We start from the raw sequence: 21,900 nt of genomic DNA, 5'->3' as shown, positions 1-21,900 counted from the left end.
TATGAGTGATTACTAGAGGTCCTTCAAAAGTCAGATGCAATGGCAACTGCTTCAAATGACCTCTACCAAGTTGGTGGGATGTGGCTTAAACATATAACCTTTCATAAACAAGCTTATCTTCCATAGTATAAACTTGCCAATGCTGATCTGTAGCAATGAGTTAAAATGATAGATTTCAATATTGTTTTTAATTGTATTGAAGTAAGTAATGACATCATACTATCTGTAGAAAATAGCATTCACTTGTAAATACCCATGCCTTCAAATAACTAATTGTTGCTGTGTATGTTTTGGTGGGTGTGAAAGCATGTGTAATCAAACCTTTGAAAATAACGTGAGTTTACCCATTGATAAATTTCTTGTGTGCAGTGGTGAAATTGGGGATTATTTTAGTAACAACTGACCTACCTTGTTTATAGAGCTGGATACATAAGTGATTTACCAGGCCTTTAACGACAATATCGCCCACAAAATATAAAATACAAAATCAATTAGGGCTATCGCTCATTCATACTGAGAGATCTGGAGCCAAAGGCCGAAGTTAAGCTTGTTTTGCTTCAACAACAACAGGGAATTTTAATTATGAGATTTCAATTGGAGGACATTCAAAAATGAAGAAGACGTGTTACTGTCTTCTCTCTGTGTTTTTGGCCACAGATTTGCATGTATTCCAGGTATTTGCAGAGGGATGCCTGGGGCAAGGCAAGATTGAAGAGTGGGCTCTTTTTTAGCTTTTAGCACTGCCAGAGGTTGCTAATCAGTGGATAGAAATACAATTAATTGCTGCCTTAAACTCTCCAGAATACTTTAGCAACAGTTAACCTTCAGTGGTAGTGTATCATGCCAATGTATGTAACAGCTGTCACATCTCCATGATATCTAAAAGAAAACTCTGTCAGTGGATACAGAATCCCACACTCACCGACACCTAGTGACGAGAAACCCAACTTCACCCACAAGGGGTATTCATTCCTATAGCTTTGGGTTGCAAAGAAACACAAAGAAACAAAGTAAAGAAGTGAAACTGAAAAGAAATGAGGTGTGAAAGATTGGACGTGGTAATGAAATTGTGACCCAGTAGAAAAAAATAATTAAAGATCATACAGCACAATATGAGATTGGTGAAAGAAATGTAAACACATTATCAAGAATTGTGGAGACACTCAAATCACCATTTTTATTCAAACTTCTGAGCTTCATGAGAGGCTCTGGAAGGTAGTGTGTGTTTCAGCGCTGCATGGTAGCCATTCTCTATCTGAACTCCCTCTCATGCATGAGTCCTTCCCCACCCCCAACCCACCCCTTACAATGTTGACTGCAAAATTAGCCCAGTTATCCCTAAAATGTTCTCTTTGTTAAACCCTAGCCCCAAGTGCTGTTCCCAGCATCGAGCCCAGCCTCAATACACGACCCATCCTCTGCCCCAGGCCACTCCATCCCTTTATGCTGGATGACCCGTTGGGACATTATGCAGCTAGAAAACAGTCAAGTTGGTGAAGCAAGGCAAAATCAAAAAACTTTGCTTGCCTTCATCAGCATTTTGATTGCACCTCACTTCACAAGGAAAACCTACTCCTAAATCAATGTTGCTAAAATCACTTTTGGGTTTAGGAATTCCTGGATTCTTTTACAGGGTATTGTGCCAGAAGGATAACTATTTCATCTCAACCCATATTCTACATTGGCATGATCAGCCAGACGGGAGATAAAAATCTTGTATTCCTCTTGGGCCATGATGAGACTGAACAGGTAGCCAATAAAGCCTATGAGGTTTTACTGAGATACAGAGGTATAAAAAAGCTCCTCCTACTTATCACACCCTTGGTGATTGGCCCAGTGCTTACAAGCCTTCTTCAGTAGAGTGGTGTGTTGAGGATCAGACCGTAGAGACATAGGCAGGCACAATGGCATGGCAAAGACACTCTCAACTATGTCTCCTGTAATTGGTATTCAACTCTGCCCAGCCTGGCTCCAAGTCTAGATTTTCCATTAGTCTGCCCTTTTTGTAGGATACAGAGTAAACTTGGGCTTCACTTTTGCACTCGGGTCAGCCTATTTGCCGCAGACCATATTCTAGTCTACTAGAAGTGAACATCAGCTTCTGCAGTTCCTCTGGTCATTCTGTAAACTGCATGCAGAGGACCATATTCTCATACAACAGTCTTTATTTTGGTGTTGATGTCTTTAAGTCGTCATGAAAAGACAACAGTCTTATAACAACACATACAGGACATATAACTTATATACCACAAAATTGCCACAGTAGTAAGTGAAGTACATTACCTACGTGGAGCTGGAGGGGTTTCTACCAGAGGTGACTTGTATAAATAAAACACTGCAGTGAATACTTATAAAAAAAAAACGTTTCTTGGTGCTTGCAAGCAGGGGGCACCATGCTTGACTAAGGGTGTGTATACATTTTAGGTACAATGGAGTTAAGTGGCTATCCAGAAACATGAAGTCAGTCCTTCATTGAGCATAGGACTTTCTTAACAAAATGTCTGCCCTTCTTCATCTGCCTGTTATACCCTCCTCGAATTCACACCCTTTTCTTCAGTGAAGAATGCACCTCCAAACCAATTGTATACAGAATGTGGGATAAAGAAGTACACTTGTCAGCTCCATGCCTGGCAATCTTCACCAGTGTGTTGTGGTGTCTTTTTTGCATGTCCTATTTTTCAGTGACAAATCAATTACAAATTTTGTTTAGGAAAAGGCATAACAGGGCTAGACTTTATAATTAAACTTTGTAGTATTGGCATATTGATTGAAACTATTGTGTTTCTAAAGAAAATATGCATATTTCTTAGACACCCAATGTGACACCATAACTTCTTTATGGATTTCTTCTTACATTTGCTAGCCCTGTTCGGACCACTTTTTTTCTTTAGTGTTATCCAAACAAATACCGGCTAACTGAAAAACACATGGGAAGCTCCTGCTTGAGAAATGACAGCCATTTCACAAGCAATACTGGGTTGTTGCACTTTAGGCATTGAACCTTTGAATTCATGCTGCCGAACTGCATTCGATGACATTGCCTCCCAAAGATAGTTTGATTTCTACCTAAAATCAAACTTAGGATTCGATCTTTGAGCAACTAAAGCAGATACATTTTTCTTGTTCAATGTTCGAGTTTAAACTAGAAGTGAATACATCACTCCATCTGCCCTGATTATTTGAATCAGTACATTGCCTTCAAAATGTTAGATGAAACCACAAGTGTGACTCAGTGTCAGACGTTCTTAACACTAGCTGGTCTTTCATTATCATTTTTGGTCGTGCAGTACAAGTTCCACAAATATATACTGAGGTATGCCCTGGGATTTGGTTCTGGGAATCTTCTTACTCTACCCTCATCGAAATGTTCCTAATATGAGCAAGAACTTCACACCTCCAAGCAACTGGGGTCTGGATATCCATACCTGAATGTTTATGCATAGAGCATGATAATAGTCAATCTTCTCAACCTTAAATACTTTTGATATGATTTTTAAAGCCATGGTGACCATAAACATATGTTCACGATTGAATATCGCTCCAAATACCCGTCTCAGATTTCCACACAAAGATACCCAACAGGCATAAATACTTTTACTACTTTGTTGTTTAGGAATTGTGTATTGCCCATAACCATGCACCTTTGAATGTTCAGAACAACTGTCCAGCTCTTTCCCACCCTGGAAATGGTCAGAGATGTGCTCCAGCAAGGGGCTGCAGTTAATCCATGTCCATGGAAAGGTTATAGGGGAATGGATTTCTCTATGAGGAAAATGTTTTCCCTATAGATCAACAAAAAGAAACGAGTTGCATCTGAACAACGCACTGCTTTTATCCCATTCAACTAAAATTCCATATTGACAAAATAGCAACTAAATGACAGACCTAGTAGTATACTTGGAAACCTCTGGCTGGTTCAGTATTCTGTGATCTACTGAAAATGTAAATGAATTTCCAAAACTTGTAAATCACCATTTGTGCAAAGACAAGTACGTGTAAAGGAGGATTTACAAGTTTTCTTTCTGAATTGGGTGGGCATTTTCTTGCTCTTCTCGTAATCTTATAAGCTTCCTATAGCACCTAGAGACACGCAATTTTGCTTCATGTATACCTTTCAATGATTGAGTGCCCAGTGCCCCTCAGACTCTCATTTGAAAGCTATATTGGTTCTCAGCCTTCAACTCTACCTTAAATGGAGCTTTAGAAACTGAACTTACTGTGAACACAATAACTGGTGCGCCACCCACTCTAATCAATGAACACTTACAGTTAAACAGTTATGTTGTTATGTTATGTTATTATTTCTTATATAGCGCACAGATGCCGCAGCCAAGAGGCGTCCCGGCTCTTTAGGAGATGGAACACACAACACAACAATGAGGACCAGAACACTGAACTATACAGAGGAGAATAAATGGGGTTTTAATTGTTTCCTGAACTGAAACAAATCGTGGATGGAACGAAGTGAGGCAGGCAAAGAGTTCCATAATGTAGCTGCCATCACCGAAAAGGAGCGTCCACCCATTCTGGACTTTTTAAAACGAGGAACAATGGCCAGATTGGACCCTGCAGACCGAAGAGCTCTTGAGGGGACATAATGGAGAATGGTCTGGGTGAGAATAGGAGGGGAGGCCAAATTGAGAATTTTAAAAGTAAGGCACAAAGCCTTAAACTTGATTCTTTGGCCTACTGGGAGCCAATGAAGATCATGGATAGTGCTGCGAGCAGAAACAAATTTAGGGAGGCCGACCAGCATCCTGGCCGCCGCATTTTGTACCCGCTGAAGGCGGGCAAGCTCAGCCTGATTAACACCCAGAAACAGGGAACTGGCGTAGTCCAATCTGGTCAGCACCAGAGCTTGGACTATGATCTGCCTGGTGTCTGCGTCAAAAAATTTAAAAATAGGCCGTAGGCATTGTAGAGCACCAAAACAAATTCCCGCGACACGCTTGATGTGGGGAATAAAAGACAATTGATCGTCAAGCCAAACGCCCAAGTTTCTGACTTCGGCGACTGGAGTAGGGATAGGACCCAATTCAGGAGGCCACCATTGGTCACCCCAAAGCTCGCTGTCTCTACCAAAAAGAATGACCTCCGTCTTGGTGGCGTTGAGTTGTAAGCGATTGTTCGCCATCCAACCGGCGACAGCTTTGAGGGCTGCCTGAAAGGTGGGGGCGTTCATGTTGGAGTCGCCATTAAGTGATACCGCCAGCTGTGTATCATCGGCGTATGACACTATTGTAAGACCAAAGCTGGCAGCTACCTGCGCCAGCGGTGCAACATACAAATTAAAAAGGGTGGGGCTGAGGGCCGAACCCTGTGGAACTCCCTGCAGAATGGGGCGTGGGGCAGAGATGTAGGGAGGAGTAGAAACTTTAAAGGTTCGACCCGTAAGAAATGATCGAAACCAGTCAAGCGCTTGTTCTCCAACTCCTGCCTCCACGAGGCGGTGTAAAAGGATGTGGTGGGAGACCGTGTCGAAAGCGGCACTTAGATCCAATAGGATCAGTGCCGCCGTCTGACCTTGGTCTAGTATTTTCCTGATATGTTCCACCACCGCCAAGAGAGCGGTCTCGGTACTATGACCGGCTCGAAACCCATTCTGGGAGTTATCTAGTATGTTTGCTTCTTGCAGGTAGAGGGATAAAATCCTGTTGGCGTGAGCCTCGGCTAATTTAGCCATCCAAGGGAGGAGGGAAATAGGTCGGTAATGCTCTGATTTGGAAGGGTCAAGAGAAGGTTTTTTTAGAATTGGTATAATAGTGGCCTGCTTCCAAGCAGTGGGAACACTACCAGTTCTAAAAGAAAGATCAATTAAGCTCTGCATCGCCGGGTAACAGCAATCGGCAAAATCACAAAATTGCATGGGTCTCATAGAATCATCCGGAGAACCTGATTTAACTTTGATCGTCAAATTTAGGAACTCCTCTTGGGTAGGACCTCGAATGGCTAATAAGGATTTAGAGGTCAGAGGGGCACTGTTAATTTCTCTAACGAAAGGCACAGCATACGACCTGTATATAGCCTCCACTTTTTCAACGAAAAACGAGGCCAGATCTTCGCAGTGTGTCATAGAGGCAATGAACGTGGAGGCGGTTCTTTTGTTGGTGAGGTCCTTGCACACCCTAAAAATGGTCTTGGTAGGGTTAGTACTGTTTTTTATTTCTTGTGAGTAAAAAGCAGCCCTGGCTGAACATATAGCCCTATGATACATCCTGATGCAAGATCTATAGGCTGCTTTAAGATCAGTATCATAGTTTTTGCGCCAAGCGCGTTCTGCTTTTTTACAAGATGCTTTCAGTACCCTAAGAGATTTGTCATACCAGGGACTGGGGGAGCCGGATTTAGCCTTGGTCCACCTAGCTGATATAAGGGTATCCAGAGACTGGTCAAGCCACTTACAGAAATCGTCATAGCCACGGGAAACTTCCTGAGGAGGTTGAGGTTGGTGCTGCAGCAACAGACGGTGAAAATGCTCTAGATTTAAATTTCTCCAAGGACGCTTGAGAGTCTTAGGCAAGTTGTTATTGGCTAGGGGGATGTTAATAGCAATATGCGTTTCGATCAGATAGTGATCAGTCCAGGCCATAGGCTTGGGCTGGAGCACTTCAATATTAGAGGAGATGTTTGTCAGAAAAGGATCCAGCAGGTGTCCACCGATGTGAGTCGGGAATTTAACCAGTTGGACTAATTGAAATGCCTCAAGATCAGAAAGCAAGCTTTGGACTGGGTTAGAAAGTGGTGCTGCCATGTGGAGGTTCAGATCACCAATGACCGTAAAATTATTGGTTTTCAGAGCTAAAGAAGAGACCACATCCGGAAGGCTGACACGAAAAGCTCCATCAGGACCGGGAGGCCTATAGATTAAAAGTCCCGCGAAGGTGAAGTGGGGACTTACAGTGATGTTGAAGTGCGCGCTCTCACATCCAGCTATAGTGGTGGGAGACCAGGCACACAAATAGCAAGTTTTTACCGCGACTGCGATGCCGCCACCTCTGCCATTACGATGGGATGAGTGCATGGTATAGCCTAATGGGAGGGCTAAGTTAATCACAGCCATAGAATTATCGTGAAGCCAAGTTTCGGTGAAAAAGAAAATATCTGGATTTTCATCAATAATCAGTGAAAAGATTTCTTGTGAGTGGCAGGCCAATGACCTTACATTCAAAAGAAATATTTTAAGAGGCGAACAGATATCAGAGGCCCGTACGGGACCAGTAATGCGAGCTCTAGGGGATTTAGGTTGAAAGAACAGGATGGGTTGTGGTGCCGGAAGAGTGAAGGAACAAATAGGGCACTGATAAGGACCACAAAGAGGATCCAAGGTACCATGGCGGCAGCCACTTACCCCACGGCGCAACGCGCGTAGATCTTCAGAAGATAACATCCTGAAATGGCAAAGAGCCCTGCCAGGCCCTGCCTAGCGCGGACGAGCGCAGACGGGCAGGACTCTGGCTGGACTCAGGCGCGATGAAGGCGCTCCGCTGCGCGTCACCGCTGCGCGGCCGATAGAAGGCTCAAGTGGGCTCAGCAGGCCGAAATCTCGCGAGAATGCGCGAGAGTACCCGAGCCCGATCCAAGATGGCGCTAAAATACGTCCCTGGTACCCCGTGATCCCGAACCCGCCGAAGGCGGTGGTAGTGGTCCCCAAGGGGGGTTTTAAAGTGCAGAATGAGGCCAGGGGGGTCGCTGCAGATAAAAACAAGTTAAATTAACAGAAATAAAAGTAAATACAAAAACGGGTTATTTAAAAGTTATTGAGCAAGCGAAAAGCGCAGCTAGCGCTAGCGAGGTCGGTGTAAAGTGGTCACCTTCTCCAGGCTGACCTACCGTCTCGCTGCCTCAAGTAGGCTCGCCAGGCCGAAATCTCGCGAGAATGCTCGAGAGTACCCGAGCCCGATCCAAGATGGCGCTAAAATACGTCCCCGGTACCCCGTGATCCCGAACCCGCCGAAGGCGGTGGTAGTGGTCCCCAAGGGGGGTTTTAAAGTGCAGAATGAGGCCAGGGGGGTCGCTGCAGATAAAAACAAGTTAAATTAACAGAAATAAAAGTAAATACAAAAACGGGTTATTTAAAAGTTATTGAGCAAGCGAAAAGCGCAGCTAGCGCTAGCGAGGTCGGTGTAAAGTGGTCACCTTCTCCAGGCTGACCTACCGTCTCGCTGCCTCAAGTAGGCTCGCCAGGCCGAAATCTCGCGAGAATGCGCGAGAGTACCCGAGCCCGATCTAAGATGGCGCTAAAATACGTCCCCGGTACCCCGTGATCCCGAACCCGCCGAAGGCGGTGGTAGTGGTCCCCAAGGGGGGTTTTAAAGTGCGGAATGAGGCCAGGGGGGTCGCTGCAGATAAAAACAAGGTAAATTAACAGAAATAAAAGTAAATACAAAAACGGGTTATTTAAAAGTTATTGAGCAAGCGAAAAGCGCAGCTAGCGCTAGCGAGGTCGGTGTAAAGTGGTCACCTTCTCCAGGCTGACCTACCGTCTCTCGCTGCCTCAAGTAGGCTCAGCAGGTCGAAATCTCGCGAGAATGCGCGAGAGTACCCGAGCCCGATCCAAGATGGCGCTAAAATACGTCCCCGGTACCCCGTGATCCCGAACCCGCCGAAGGCGGTGGTAGTGGTCCCCAAGGGGGGTTTTAAAGTGCAGAATGAGGCCAGGGGGGTCGCTGCAGATAAAAACAAGGTAAATTAACAGAAATAAAAGTAAATACAAAAACGGGTTATTTAAAAGTTATTGAGCAAGCGAAAAGCGCAGCTAGCACTAGCGAGGTCGGTGTAAACAGCCCTCTTCTTCTTCTCTCTACATAATTGGCAACCTTCGTTGTAGCAAGAAATCACATCACCAATTAGTCAAGTCATCAAGTAGTAACAGTAGTTATATACCATTTGCCATGTTCTTACCATCTACCTTATCTATCCTCGTGCATTATCTCACACTCCCTAAATCCTCATGTCCCTATTGTCACATTACTCTCTACCACATATTGTACCACAATATGTGGTAGAGAGTTCAGACATGGCCAGTTCAGACATGGCCATATGCAAATCAGTCTGACCCTGTGCCTCATGGGAACAGTCCAGCCCGAACTGCCAAGCCATGTCTTCCCTGGACGGGAAACAAGCTTCCTAGGACCGGTTTCTGGCATTTCAGCCGTCTTCAGCCAGGCTTGCTTGAATCCAGTGGCAATCCTGTTGCATAGCCAACTCGTGACCACATTGTAGGACGCTTTCCTCACATGCTCATATTGACTGCCCTTATTTATATACACACAGAGTGTGACTACAGGGTCACCTTGCCACCGGAGGACCTATGGAGCAAAACATTTGCTTTCTATATTTCTGTAGTATCTTTCAAATATGTTTGCTGTATTGTGAAGTAGGTAGTTTGTAATTGTGTGTTCAATCACAGGGGTGATCACTATACCAAATAGATGTGCCCACTTAGGCACTTCATTTAGTATCCCTTTTAGCCTACATGAGCTTTTACTCACATTGAGGTGTTTTTAAAGCTATTATTCACAGCACGCTTAACCTATCTTATTGATATGAAGCAATCTGTTACCGTAGTATCTGCCATACACCATGGCAGGCTACCTCTCTCCTTATATATTGCTGTTATGACAGAGAATAACACCAAGTAAGTAAAAAGTATATTTTTGAGCTTGCAGAGTGTGGGAAGACACTTTGCGATAATTATACTATTAGTTCAGAAGTGGAATCAGGCAGTGAGTTCCTTGGTCCTGAAGATAGCCACTGGGAAGAGTGGCTTGAAACATGTACACATGTAGAAAGAAGGGTCATTAAACCCACACTTTCTACTTTTCTTCGCCTTTCTTTAACCATACCATCAGGAGGACGGAATAAAGCATAGCTCTCCTACCAGGCAGGTATTTTTAATTTCATTTAGAAAACCCTGTCCAACTACCAGTGGTGGCTGGTGACATTTGAAAGTGGTGAGGTGTAACATTATTGTCGTACTGCACTGCGGAGGGCGAGCGTAGCAAGCGAGCCCGAACAACCTATGGGAGGTTTCGGGGGGTTTTCCCCTCAAGAAAAGTTTTAAAAAAGAGTGAACAAGCAAATTTGAGGAAGCAGGAAGGTTAATAAAGCAATTAGTGCTGGGCCTAATAAACATAGATCCGTCACTGCACCTCCCCTCACTTCACACAGCTTTGCTCTTGTACCTTCACCCAGCTCAGGCTTAATAATCAAATACTGCAATTTAGTTTGGGTACAATTTTTTTTATTTTCTAGCGATATTGAAATTAGGGTGAAGCTATTTACTCTCCAAGCACTTAAATGCCTCACTGCTGTTACTGTTACACAAATCTTGGAAATATAAATAGGGTAGAGGCATTCACCAAGAAGGTGACATTTATGGAGGTCTGTGCTTGTCACTGTGTTAAACATGTGGATGTGTCTCTGTGTATATAATTGTGCGCATGCATGTCTCTTTATCACTCAGTTCTCTCTGTATGTTTGCCTTTCTGTGTGTTTGCATGTGTTTCTGTCACTGGCTCATCTGCCTGGTTTGCTGCATGTGTGTCTGTGCATTGTTTTTCAATTACGTGTTCATCTCTATGTATTTGCGTCTGTTTTTGTGTGTACGTCTTTGTCAGTTTCTCTGTCTTTGTGCATTGGTGTCGCGGTTTATTACTGGATGTGTAACGTTACGTTGCTTTGCCTAGACTGGAACCTGTCCAGGTGCACAGCATGTTTGGCCTGAAACGTTTATTCGCTTTTGTTTGAAGTGGCAAGCGAGAGAGCCGCTTGTCGAAATATGTACCTGCAGGGCGCGGTGGTCAGGTTCGACATTCCGGTGCCCGCCACTAATGAGATGCGCAGCGCAGTTATGCTCGCGACAAGATGTCGGGTTAAAGATTTACTCGAGGCCAGTCAATAGCACGCGCTGAGTATCTGCCTGAGAAATGTGTCTGCCGTCTCCTGCGCCCAAGTAGTAGCACTTGAGTCGCTGTCCCTACTTGAATCACTGCACTATCGCCACTTCATCCCAAACCGGAGAGTTGAGGCTTTGATTATTGTTGTTACTTACGCTGTGTCAGCGAACTATTTACCCGGTGATTTCAGTTTTAATCACTGATCCACTATCTGCAGAGCCGGTGGTGCCGTGGTTCACATTGTAATTATGGGAAGCCGATCTGCTCCCAGCCACAAAGCAGGCTTTACCATATGTTTATAAAGGTGAAATAATGTCATGGTATAATAACTGTGTTTTACTGCAGATTGGCACTGCTGACTGGGGTATTAGAGAGCGGCAAAAAGCTGCATTAACTTTGACATCTTGCAAGCTATGCTGTGCCTCTGTGTGCCATGTTAACCTAGCAATTTACCACCATGTTCTATTGTTAGCTAGCCTTAGAGTTAGTAGACCTCCTTGAAAACATACTTTTTCATTTATTCGTTGTTTTTACAAGTTTCAGCGGCAAAAAGCCCCTTGGGAAATTCAGCATCCAAAAGGAGAACATCTAAGACTGCTCCCTTACTTCCTGGCGAGTGATTTGCGTTTATTTGTGCATTTAGTGGGGCACAGTAACAGTGTGTGTTGTATATCTGAGTGTGGGTGTAGACTTCCAGTACACAGGCTGGTGACGGTAGTCGCTTAGAGAGGTTACATTGGACCAAAACACTACTTGCGTTGCGCCTTGTGTTTACTGGCTCGAGGCTGGAGAAATTAGGTCTTGTGGCCCAGACCTCATCTTTCCCTCTGTCTCTGGCAGGCGTCCAGTTAATGTAGTCTGGCTGCCTTTAACCTCACTCTAACCCTATAAGCATCATTGTAGGAAAGGCTTGGGTAAAAAGCACATTCAGCAAAAAACCCTGCTATAAGATTACTGCAAGCCTTTTCTTTTGGAAGAAGAAAACCCAAGCCAGGTGTTTAAGTAAAATACAAGCCATGGAATCATATTCGTTGTACAGTGCTTTTATCATCTGTTTATCAGCTGCAGCTGGCATGCTCGCTGGAGGAGTGGGGGAGGCGCGTGTGGGGAATTTAAAAAAAAGTTACTTACTGCGTCGCCTCCGCTCCACTCCTGGCCACCTGGCCAGTGTAATGGTGCAGCCGGCATCGGGACCCGCGTGCTCCTACAGAATGCAGCCAGCAGGCAGCCTCCCTCCTCTACCCTAAGCCAATCACAACACTGCAATGGTAGTGTTGTGATTGGTGAGGCGCAGTGGAGAGCGCCCCAGCCGGGCCATTTTCTCTATGTAGGCTGCATGCAGCAGCCTACATAGAGAAAAGGGGAGAGTGCGCATGACTGGGTTGGTCGGCTCTGGGGCCAACCAAACAGTCAGTACCCACAACACTGGGCAAAGCTACTCCCCCCGGCCCTCGAGCAGGACCGCCCACCCGCCCGCCCACAATTAGGCACTCCAGGCACTTCTGCTTTCTCGCAGTGCGAGAAGCAGAAACATAAAATGGTAGTTTATGTTTCTGCCTTCTCCACTGAGAAAAAGCACTAGGGTGACACCCCCACGCCCCCATGGAGGAGACATCACTGCCAACTACTATTCTACCACCATTCAGTGCTCCAGTGAATTTTGCAGGTAGCACCAAGCCCTGTTCCGCAGTGGAACGGAAGAAACACTATGATGAAGCATCTCACCAAGGGGCAACTCTGGTGGGTGAGTGTTAGACCTGGCACCTTGGCGTGAGTCTCCCTTCCACTTTTTGTTTCTGTGCCTCATGTGTTTTGCTGGTGTTAGCTGCTCAGAACACTGTGCCACTGCCAACCAGTGCCACTGTGCAAGTGCTCCCTATTTAAAATGTATATGTCGGTTGGATTCCATGATTGGCTTATTTGGTTTACTGTCAGACCCCAGTAAAGTGCACCAGGAGTTCCCAGGGCTTGTAAATAAAAATGCTGCTGGTGGGCTTGCAGCACTGGTTGTGCCACCCACAGAAGCGGACTGGTAAAATGTACCTAAGGTCTGTCATTGCAGAACCTGCATGCAGTCTGGTACTGTCATGCTGACTGGGCAAGTGCACCCACTTGCCAGTCCCTAAACCTTCCCTTAACTTCATATTAGTCACCCCTATGGTAGGCCCAAGGGCAGGGTGCATTGTAATCATAAGGTTGGACAAGCCCTGATGTGTGTGGCATGTCCTAATAGTGAATTACAGCCATTTTCGTTTTTCACTATTGTAAGGCTACCTGTTCCCCATAGGCCAGAATGGGCTGTTAGAATTGTTACATTCTATGATCCTAACAGACCCAGGGAACATGGTAGGAATTCGAGTTTAGTATGCCTGAACTCAGAATAATAAAATACATCTTTTAGTAAAGTTTATTTTAATATTCTGTGTTTGCAAATACCACTTTTAGAAAGTTGGTATTTGCTTGCCTAACCATTTCAGCCCGCCTCTGCTATGATGTGTATCTGCCTGTCTGGTTTGTGTGAGTGACAGGGCTGGGGAAACCCAGAGGGGCAGGGCTAGGTAGCCTTGTGGTGAATAGAGAGATTGACATCCAGATGGGTGGGAGGAGTACACCTGGACTCTGAATAGGACTGTGCTCTGCCACCACAATGCTGGCTCCACCTCCTGTGGAGCGGCTGATGTCTCTGCCCTGCACTCTGAATGGAAAGTCAGAGTCATGTCAACAAAGTGCTCAGGAACTGGTTTGGACTGGGCAAAGGCCCCTCTACCCCAGAGGACCAAAGGAATTAGGGGTATAGGTATTGGGACCCTGCTCCCAAGAAATTCGATCCTGCTTGACAAGAAGAACCTCTGCCTGAGGAGAAGGAACTGGGAAAGCTGTAAGGAGGAGTACTGTCCCTGACCAGGGGATTGGCCTGCAGTGGTTGCCTTGCTGCTGAAGGAGAGGAGAAAGACTACAAAATACTTTATTTCAACTTGTGCTTAAAAAGCTCTCCAAGGGCTTGGAATAGAGCTTGCCTCCTGCTGAAGTCCCAGGAACAACAGACTTCACCCCCCAGCTCCCCAGAGTTCTTTGGAAGTGCCTGCTGCTGTTGTTGGGCCTTCTGAGGAATTGCGTGTCGCAAGGAGCTGGAAGCGCGACTCAAGAAGGAGAAGCGTGCCGCCGTCGGAGCTATTGTCGTCGCATCTCACAAAGTGTGTCGCCGCTGCAGCATCGCATCGAGCGGAAGCGTCTCGCATCATCCAGGAAGTGTCTTGCAACGCCGAAGAAGCGTGTCGCCATCGCAGCCATCGTAGCTGACGCATCGCACCGCATCAAGAGAAGAGTCTCGCATCGAGGAAGAAGCGTGTCGCCATCGCAGCCATCGTAGTTGTCGCATTGCACCGCATCAAGAAAAGCGCCTTGCATCCACGGAGAAGCGTGTCGCCGTCGGAGCTGCTGTCATCGCATCGTGTAAAGGGGTGTCGCCGCTGCAGCATCGCATCGAGCAGAAGCGTCTCGCAAATGTCGGAGAAGAGTGCCGCTGCCAAAGCCGCTGTCGTCGCATCGCGTAAAGGGTGACGCCGCTGCAGCTGACGCATCGAGTCGAGTCTTCTCGCAACATCGGAGAAGCGTAACGCATCTGAAAGATCGCACGTCTTTATTTCTTTGCACCAAAAACTTAATCGCACCAACATCGTTGCAACACTTTTGTTGCCCTGCGTGTCGCATCTAAAAGGTACATTGACTTAAAGTGTCGCATCTAAGAACTTAAGAGAACTAAGCAACCTTCTACCATCTAAAGTAACAGTCTTGTGTATTTTTGTCGTTTAATGGTCTTGTGGTAACTCTATATAAAGAATCCTTATTTTTAATATGAAACCTGTGTGGTGTCCATTTATAGTGTTGTCACTTGGTTACTGTATGAGTTCACAAATGCTTAACCTATAACGCTCTGAGATAAGCCTTGTCTGCTCGCGCCAAGCTACCTAGAGGGTGAGCAGGGGTTATTTTAGGAGTGTACCCCCTTTCCCTGACTAGAGGAAAGGTTCCCTGCTTGTCACAAGTACCTACCTGTGCCAACCAGAGAAACCGGATTCTAACATTGTTGGTCAGCGGTGAGGATTCTGGACTTGCCTTTGTGACTTTGTGTACAGTAATTGGTGAACACTACTTAGTGAGTGCAGACCTTAACGCAACCAATACTTGTTGGTAGATTTCTTTTTGGGACTGTCTATTTTTGAGTACTGCCAAACTTAACCATGGTGGAGAAAGCAGCATCCATAGTCTCTGTGAATACTGAATTTGAATGGGAAGAAGAGAAACTGGAAAGCTACAAAGTATCACAGCTAAAGTTCTTCTGCAGGAAATTTAATGTTTCTACTACTGGATGTAAAAACAAGGCAGAGGATTAGATAAAAAAGCCCTGTGCTTTTTTCAAACCCTGTAGGAGGTTTAGCATATGCTACGAAGACGGGATCACATTTTCTTGAGATATGTGTAATACAGAAACAACCTTCTTTGCACCTCCTCTTTAATCTCCCACCTGTTTAAGAGAATGCTGAGGCCAACCGACCAGATCAGAGTCTGTCTATCATGTCTGAAAGTGATATCAAGGAAAGCAAAGTTCCTTTGAAGAGTCAATATGCCCATTGTATTCCTTTTTTATTCAGGAAAGTGTTGGATACTATAAGAAAAATGAATGAATGTGAAACAGTGCATCACCAGCATGGAGCCTGAAGGATCATCCAGAAATTGTCTCAGTTAACATTGAGAGTCCTTACTGTTCATGACTCCTGCTGCAAGACAACAATGCAATACCCAAAGATCTAGTTTGTTGCTGTAGCTACATTTCTGGTTTTACCATTCCTGAAACATGTTATTAATGTGCTTGTTCCAGGTCGGCGGATCTGTGCCGGTGAGACTCTTGCTAGGATGGAGCTCTTCATCTTCTTCACGAGCCTGCTGCAGAAGTTCACCTTCCGCCTTCCTCCTGGTGTAACAGATGTGGATCTTACTCCTGCAGAAGGCTTCACCCTAATACCGATGCCTCACAAGATCTGCGCTGTGGCACGCTCATGAGCATCACCCACCTATGAGCAGAGAGAAGCAATGTCAAATTATTGTTCTGGATATTAGTTTGTAGGCTATTACGTGATTGGTTTGCAAGAGCACTATTTCAACTAATGTATGCTCATTTGTGTGTTTAGGTTTGAAAAACAATCTCTTTTAATTGAATACTAATATGAAACATGTCAGTTTGTATATGTTACACAAATCCGCTTTTGTTTACAATTTGCTTACCATTAGAAATGTTGTAACATTTCTTAACACATTGCAGATAAATAGCAATACAAAGCTTTATCGTTAGAGTGACCTTTTTATAAAGTTTGTATTGTTATAATGACACCGTGACTAGGATTATGTAATCGATTTTGGCGTCTTTAACATGCAATCATAAGTTACATATATTAGGCCAGTTCATTAAAAAAATTGCACAAAGTTAGGTAAAAACCCAAACAGCTATAATAGATATATACTTCACGTGTTAAAGTTGAGTGCAATAAACTTTTTTTTTTGTATTTTTTTTTATTGGTAGTATTGAAAAAAGAGGGCATGGAAATATAAATAACTATAAATACAAATATAGGTACAATGGCATCATACATTGAGAATACATTAAGACATTATAGCAGCACATCATTAAAACAGAGTTAAAAAGGTTGATACAAATATGGCAGATGTAGTACATTTATAAATTTAAAACAAAGTACATGCCAAGCTAAACACTTACTGAGAACATGCTTATACTGAATCTAGAAAATGCCATTACTTCTTCGCTCAGTTAATTTTTTTGCATACACATGTTCAAAAGTCTTACCGCTGTTCTTTTTCTTTTGCCAATGAACCAGGAGTGGTGACTGTTTCATTCCACCGTTGTTGGATCACAGAACAAGCTACAGACATTGCAATGAATATAAACCTACGCTCAGATAGCGAAAAATATCACAGCCCAGAATCAAGCCTTGGACTATCACTATTGATAATCCTAAACAAGATAGTAAAGGGTACATAAACAGAAAGTGGCAGGGTGAAATCTGTGTGCAATGGTGTATTTCAATGTCCCAGATTATTTATTCCTAATTGGTGCTCCAAGGACTGGAAGCGGCCACTAAACCCTTGAAATAGCGAAGCCAACATTGCCTCCAAATAACAATCAATAATACCATGAGCACCAAATCAGTGTCCAAAATTCAAATGTACAGCAGACGTTGTACTTGATGTTTCCACTTTATTTTTGGTCTTTGCATATATCAAACAGAAGTCCAACATCTTAAATATCACACCAAGATTGTAAATTTTGGAGTACTCTCCATTTCTACCACGATTAGACAAAGATAATTTTAGAAAACTTGGAGTTAAAAACTGGTCAGATATATTGGTTGGTGGCCACATGAAGTCACTCCGATATTTAAGACGAGAACAATATATACTTGACAATATACTTGGAATTCTCTGTGACCCTGATGAAGTCAATGGTAGATTTACCTTGAGATGAAACACGTGTTGGCTACAAGTTCATTTAGACTTCTGTTAAATATATTATGCTTATACAAATCCTCATAAATAGATGTAAGATAGATGTCCAAATATCTGATTGGATGCAAGCGGTTATACTCGTAAGTTAGATCTAAAGTTGAGGCATTAAAAAAAAAAAAATCTGTTTTCCACAGGTATATGCCCCCAATTAAGCCGACTACCAAATCATCTGCATATAGCTTCAATTAAACAATACCATGGAGACAGGGAGAGATACTTTCATCCCTACGAATAGGTATAGCAAAAGGTTCAATGAAGAGAGCAATCACAATTGGGGATAACTGACATCCCTGTCTAGTTCCCCAGGTAATCCTAATTTTGCCTTCAACTACAGAGTTAATCATTATTATTGCTGAAGCATTCGCATAGAGGTTTAGCATTGATTAAAACTGAAAAGGGAATAACAAAGTTCTCTTGGTGCAAAAAAGGACCTCCCAGCTCACCAAATCAAAAGCTTTTTCTGCATCGAACATCAAAAAAGCTGATTGCAGTTTATTCTGAGAAAAATGGTCCACTGCCTGTATCAAATATTGAGTATTAGCTGAGATTGACTTACCTCACCAGAAACCTGTTTTAATCTGGGTGGATCAAAGACACAGCAATAGACATAACCCTAACTGCTATCATTTTCATGAAAGACTGTAGTCAGAATGTAAAAGACTAATTTGACAGTATGATACTAGATGAGATGCTGACCTATCTTTTTTCAAGATACTAATGACAATCACTTCTGAAAAAGAAGAAAGCACAGGGCTCCCCGTCTAATTTTGAGTTAAGGAGTTTTACAAGTATACCCTGTAGCTCAGGGAAGAGGATCTTATAAACCTTTATAGTGAGTTAATTACTACCTACGGCTTTCCTATTCTTGCAACACCCTAAGCATAGCTTAATTTCTTCCGGATTGGGGTCTGAAGAGCTAAACTTTGAATTGAAGATATCCTAGGGATTGTGATCTTTTAAAAAAAATCAGGAATCTGATTAGGATTGATGGTGTCATCTGAGTTTTAGAGTGCCATGTAATGATACACACATGATCTCTGCATTAGACAGGGGTTAGACATTAGACATTAGCTGTTTAATTACTGCGTCCTCAATTGCTTTACAAAGTTAGCATTAGCCTTTGCTTTGATGCACCATGCTAACAGTCTGACAGCATTCTCCCTCTCCCCATAACAGGCCTGGTTTAAATTATAATGCCTCAGCAATTTTTCACCTGTGTAGCAAGCAGTCTTTAAGTTTTTCTTTGCCAAGTCCAGCTCCTTTCTGGCTGAGCTAAGAGAGCTTAGTGTAGTGGTTGCAAGTTCGACATTCTCCTGAAGTAGTGAAAGCAAACTCTTTCTGTTTTAACCATCATAGCCAAATGTGCTAATGTTGTGTTAAAGGTGTCCAAACAATAGGGAGAGGGACAGAATCCAAATTAATTTGAAAAACGTCCGTCAAAACAGCTTTGTTGATCCCACCCAATCAAGCTCTGATAACAACATTTTAACAAAACTTAGATTTTTACACTAGGAGTAACCCCATGCCCACTCAATTTAAAGGAAACTACTGCATACTAAAAGAAGGGCGAAAGATGGGTGTCCCTTCAGCACTCACCTGATAATTAATACAGTATATTGAAGTTCGAAAAAGTAGAAGTGGTGCACACAAGGGAGGAATGTTCACCCTTCATTCACAACTAGGAAGCCTAAACAGGATCCTGTACATATTCAGATAAACCCAATTGGCACACACTGATAGTATAAATATTCAGTTTGTAATCACAATAAACTCTTCAGTTTGATGTACTCATTTAGATTTTGAACTCCACACGTCAGTTATTATTTCAATTCTTGTACTCCCAAAGTCATGTATTTTGCTTCTTCTCAAAGCTGATTTTTCCCAGGAGCCAGCACGTGTTTTGTTGAGCATATCGACTTCGTCAGGGCTACAAAATGCCAAGGAGAAATAACAATATAGGTGCTCTTAACCAAATGAACAAATTATATTTTATTTTTGATCAGAAACTCTATTCAAAATAATTCGAGAATCCAGCCCTCCTTGGAACTTGAAGATTGAAAAAAATCTACTCTAGATGCCACACTAAGACTAACTGTGTAACAACTATTGTGTCTAAGTAGCAGCAGGGCCGGACTGGCTACTGGGCGTTTTGGTCGGCTGCCAAGCTGAGGCCCTATTTTACTGCCATGGGGGCTGATTTATATTGATGGGGACCTGCATTTACTTCAAAGTTAAGAAAGCAAAACAATTGGCTTTAAAGAATACTTTAAAACCATTTGGTTTTCCATTCTTAACATAGAAAGGCCCGGTAGCCAGTCCGGCCCTGAGTAGCAGAAATCATAATTGCCTCAGATCTATAAGGACAATCTCAGTCTTAAAGGTGGCAATAAGACCTGCTGTTTTAGGCTCAGGCTATCTTATATTCTTCCTTAAGGCATCCAATTTTCAGTCTTCAAGGGGGTTAAAATCCCTACCCGCAATAATAGGACCTTTAAATTGTACGGTGCTAGAATAAAGAGGTAGCCTGACCTCGACCTGGTCTGGAATGGGGTCATCATAATTCAGAAAATTGCAAACACCAGTCTCTACCAGGGCACTTATCCAAATCCATCTCCTATAAGGATCGTTAACAAGTTCATAAATCCCACATTAAATGAATGCCTAAAGAAAATAGCCAGCCCTCAACAAGCAACATTTGCAGATTCATACTGAGCCTAAGATAACCAATTAGGCAGTGAAAACCTTTGACCATGCCCACACCCTCATCCCTCCAGCTTTTTCCCTAACTCTTCCCCCCAAAGTGGTGCCTGTCCCCACCCCAGGGAAGTAGAAGATCCACCCAATAGCTAGAGATGCCATGAAATTGCACCCACACAGACACAATGCTGGGAGAACAGGAGTCAGCAAAATATCAGAGAGAGAGTAAAAAAAAGAAATACACATAAAAGGAGAGACCTTTAAAAAAGGAAAGAGAAGGGGAGAAAAGAAAAGATATTTTTTTAATTCTGCAGCGTTATGTAAGTGAGATTCCGAACTGGAAGTTGGACTGCGAGTGAGAGTTAAACTCCTTTTGATGGCGCGTGCAGATTTGCAGCTGGTGAATTGTTGCTTTTTTATATGTACTTTTACTTAAAAAATGTAAGTTACTTGTGATTGCTCCTATGAGGTTTACTTCTCTTCAGATATCATGTTATTTACTGCTGCTTTAAGAAGAATCGCTTGAGTTTTCACTTTAAAGACTATCCAAAAAAATGTTACAATCATCTTATGACCTGTTCAGTTTTCTAAATAAATGTGCCTATTGTAAAGAGTGCCTTATCATGGAAGGTGGAAAGAAGTAGAGAAGAGAGGGATAGTTCTTAAGATAGAACATCTGCAAATTGGTGTTCATATGGCTGTCATATTTTTTATCAGGTAGTTAGGGAATATTGCTATCTACTCAGATGCCAACAGCACTTAAGGACCTCTGCTGTAACTTGTGCTATTTGTACGCTCAGCATTTATGGTTTGAGGGTGGATGTTGGGGGAAAGGAAAACGAAGAGCTGGCAATTAAGGTATTAGATCTGTCCCCCTAATCCCACCCAGAAGAGGCATACAGAGGACAACTGTCCATGTCTGCCCCATGCACCTGATTGGTCCACCAACTGAGAACAGAACACAGGTAAACAACAGTAGCTAGTGACTGCATTCTTAGGGAGTTATTTATGCGACCTTGCATCACATTTGCACCATATAAAGTGGTACATGCATGACACAGGGCTCTAAATCAGATTTCTGAAGCCACACAAAGCCACACTGCATGTTTTTGAGTGGCCTCATAAATCTTCAGTAAGATGATGCAGCGCAAATCGCTGCATCTCCTTAGTCTCCACTCAGGACTCGTTCCATTGATGTTGCGTTGGGTATTTCCACTCAACACCCATAGATTTTGATGCTGTCCCAGATTTACAAAATCATGTAAACCAGGGGAATCACCAGATACTTAAATCTCCCGAGATGAGGCATAACGAGGAGAAATATCGTTATTTCTCCTCAGTATTTCCTCTTTCTAAGTGTGCTTTATTCTGCAGCACACATAGAACAAGAAAAACGTCTCTTAGGATTGCTTCTATGCAGGAAGGTGCCCGTTCCTCCGCAAAAAAAAAAACCTGCATGAAACGGAGGCATCAGGGCACCATAGTGCAAGGGTGCCTACGTTGGCGCTAGGCTGCCAAAATGGCAACAGCACAAGTAGAAAGGACAGGAATGCACCGTATTGTATAAATACGGTGCATTCCTGCCCTTTCACTTTGGTGTAGGGCAGCGCAGCAAGGTGACTTTTTGCACTGCCCTATGTCAAACTCCTCATACTTTACGGGTACTTATGTCCGGATCATTTACCAGCATTCTTCATTACTCAGATTCCTTATTGCTCATCCCCCT

At 43.5% G+C, this 21,900-nt stretch overlaps 1 protein-coding gene across 4 annotated transcripts in view; it reads left to right on the top strand.

Annotated features, from left to right (window-relative positions):
- Window positions 1-20,745, top strand: part of LOC146816633 (cytochrome P450 2K4-like) — a 481,215-nt gene extending 460,470 nt beyond the window's left edge. For all 4 annotated transcript variants that reach the window (XM_085610514.1, XM_085610511.1, XM_085610513.1 and 1 more), the window contains one exon: window positions 15,778-20,745. In XM_085610514.1, the coding sequence (XP_085466640.1) occupies window positions 15,778-15,959 (182 nt within the window). In that variant the 3' untranslated portion in view covers window positions 15,960-20,745. The remainder of the gene's footprint in view (window positions 1-15,777) is intronic.
- The last annotated feature ends 1,155 nt before the right edge of the window (window positions 20,746-21,900 follow it).

This window comes from Triturus cristatus, chromosome 6, assembly GCF_964204655.1.
Source record: "Triturus cristatus chromosome 6, aTriCri1.1, whole genome shotgun sequence".
Taxonomy (NCBI): Eukaryota; Metazoa; Chordata; class Amphibia; order Caudata; family Salamandridae; genus Triturus; species Triturus cristatus.
This window is presented reverse-complemented; position numbering and strand designations above follow the sequence as displayed.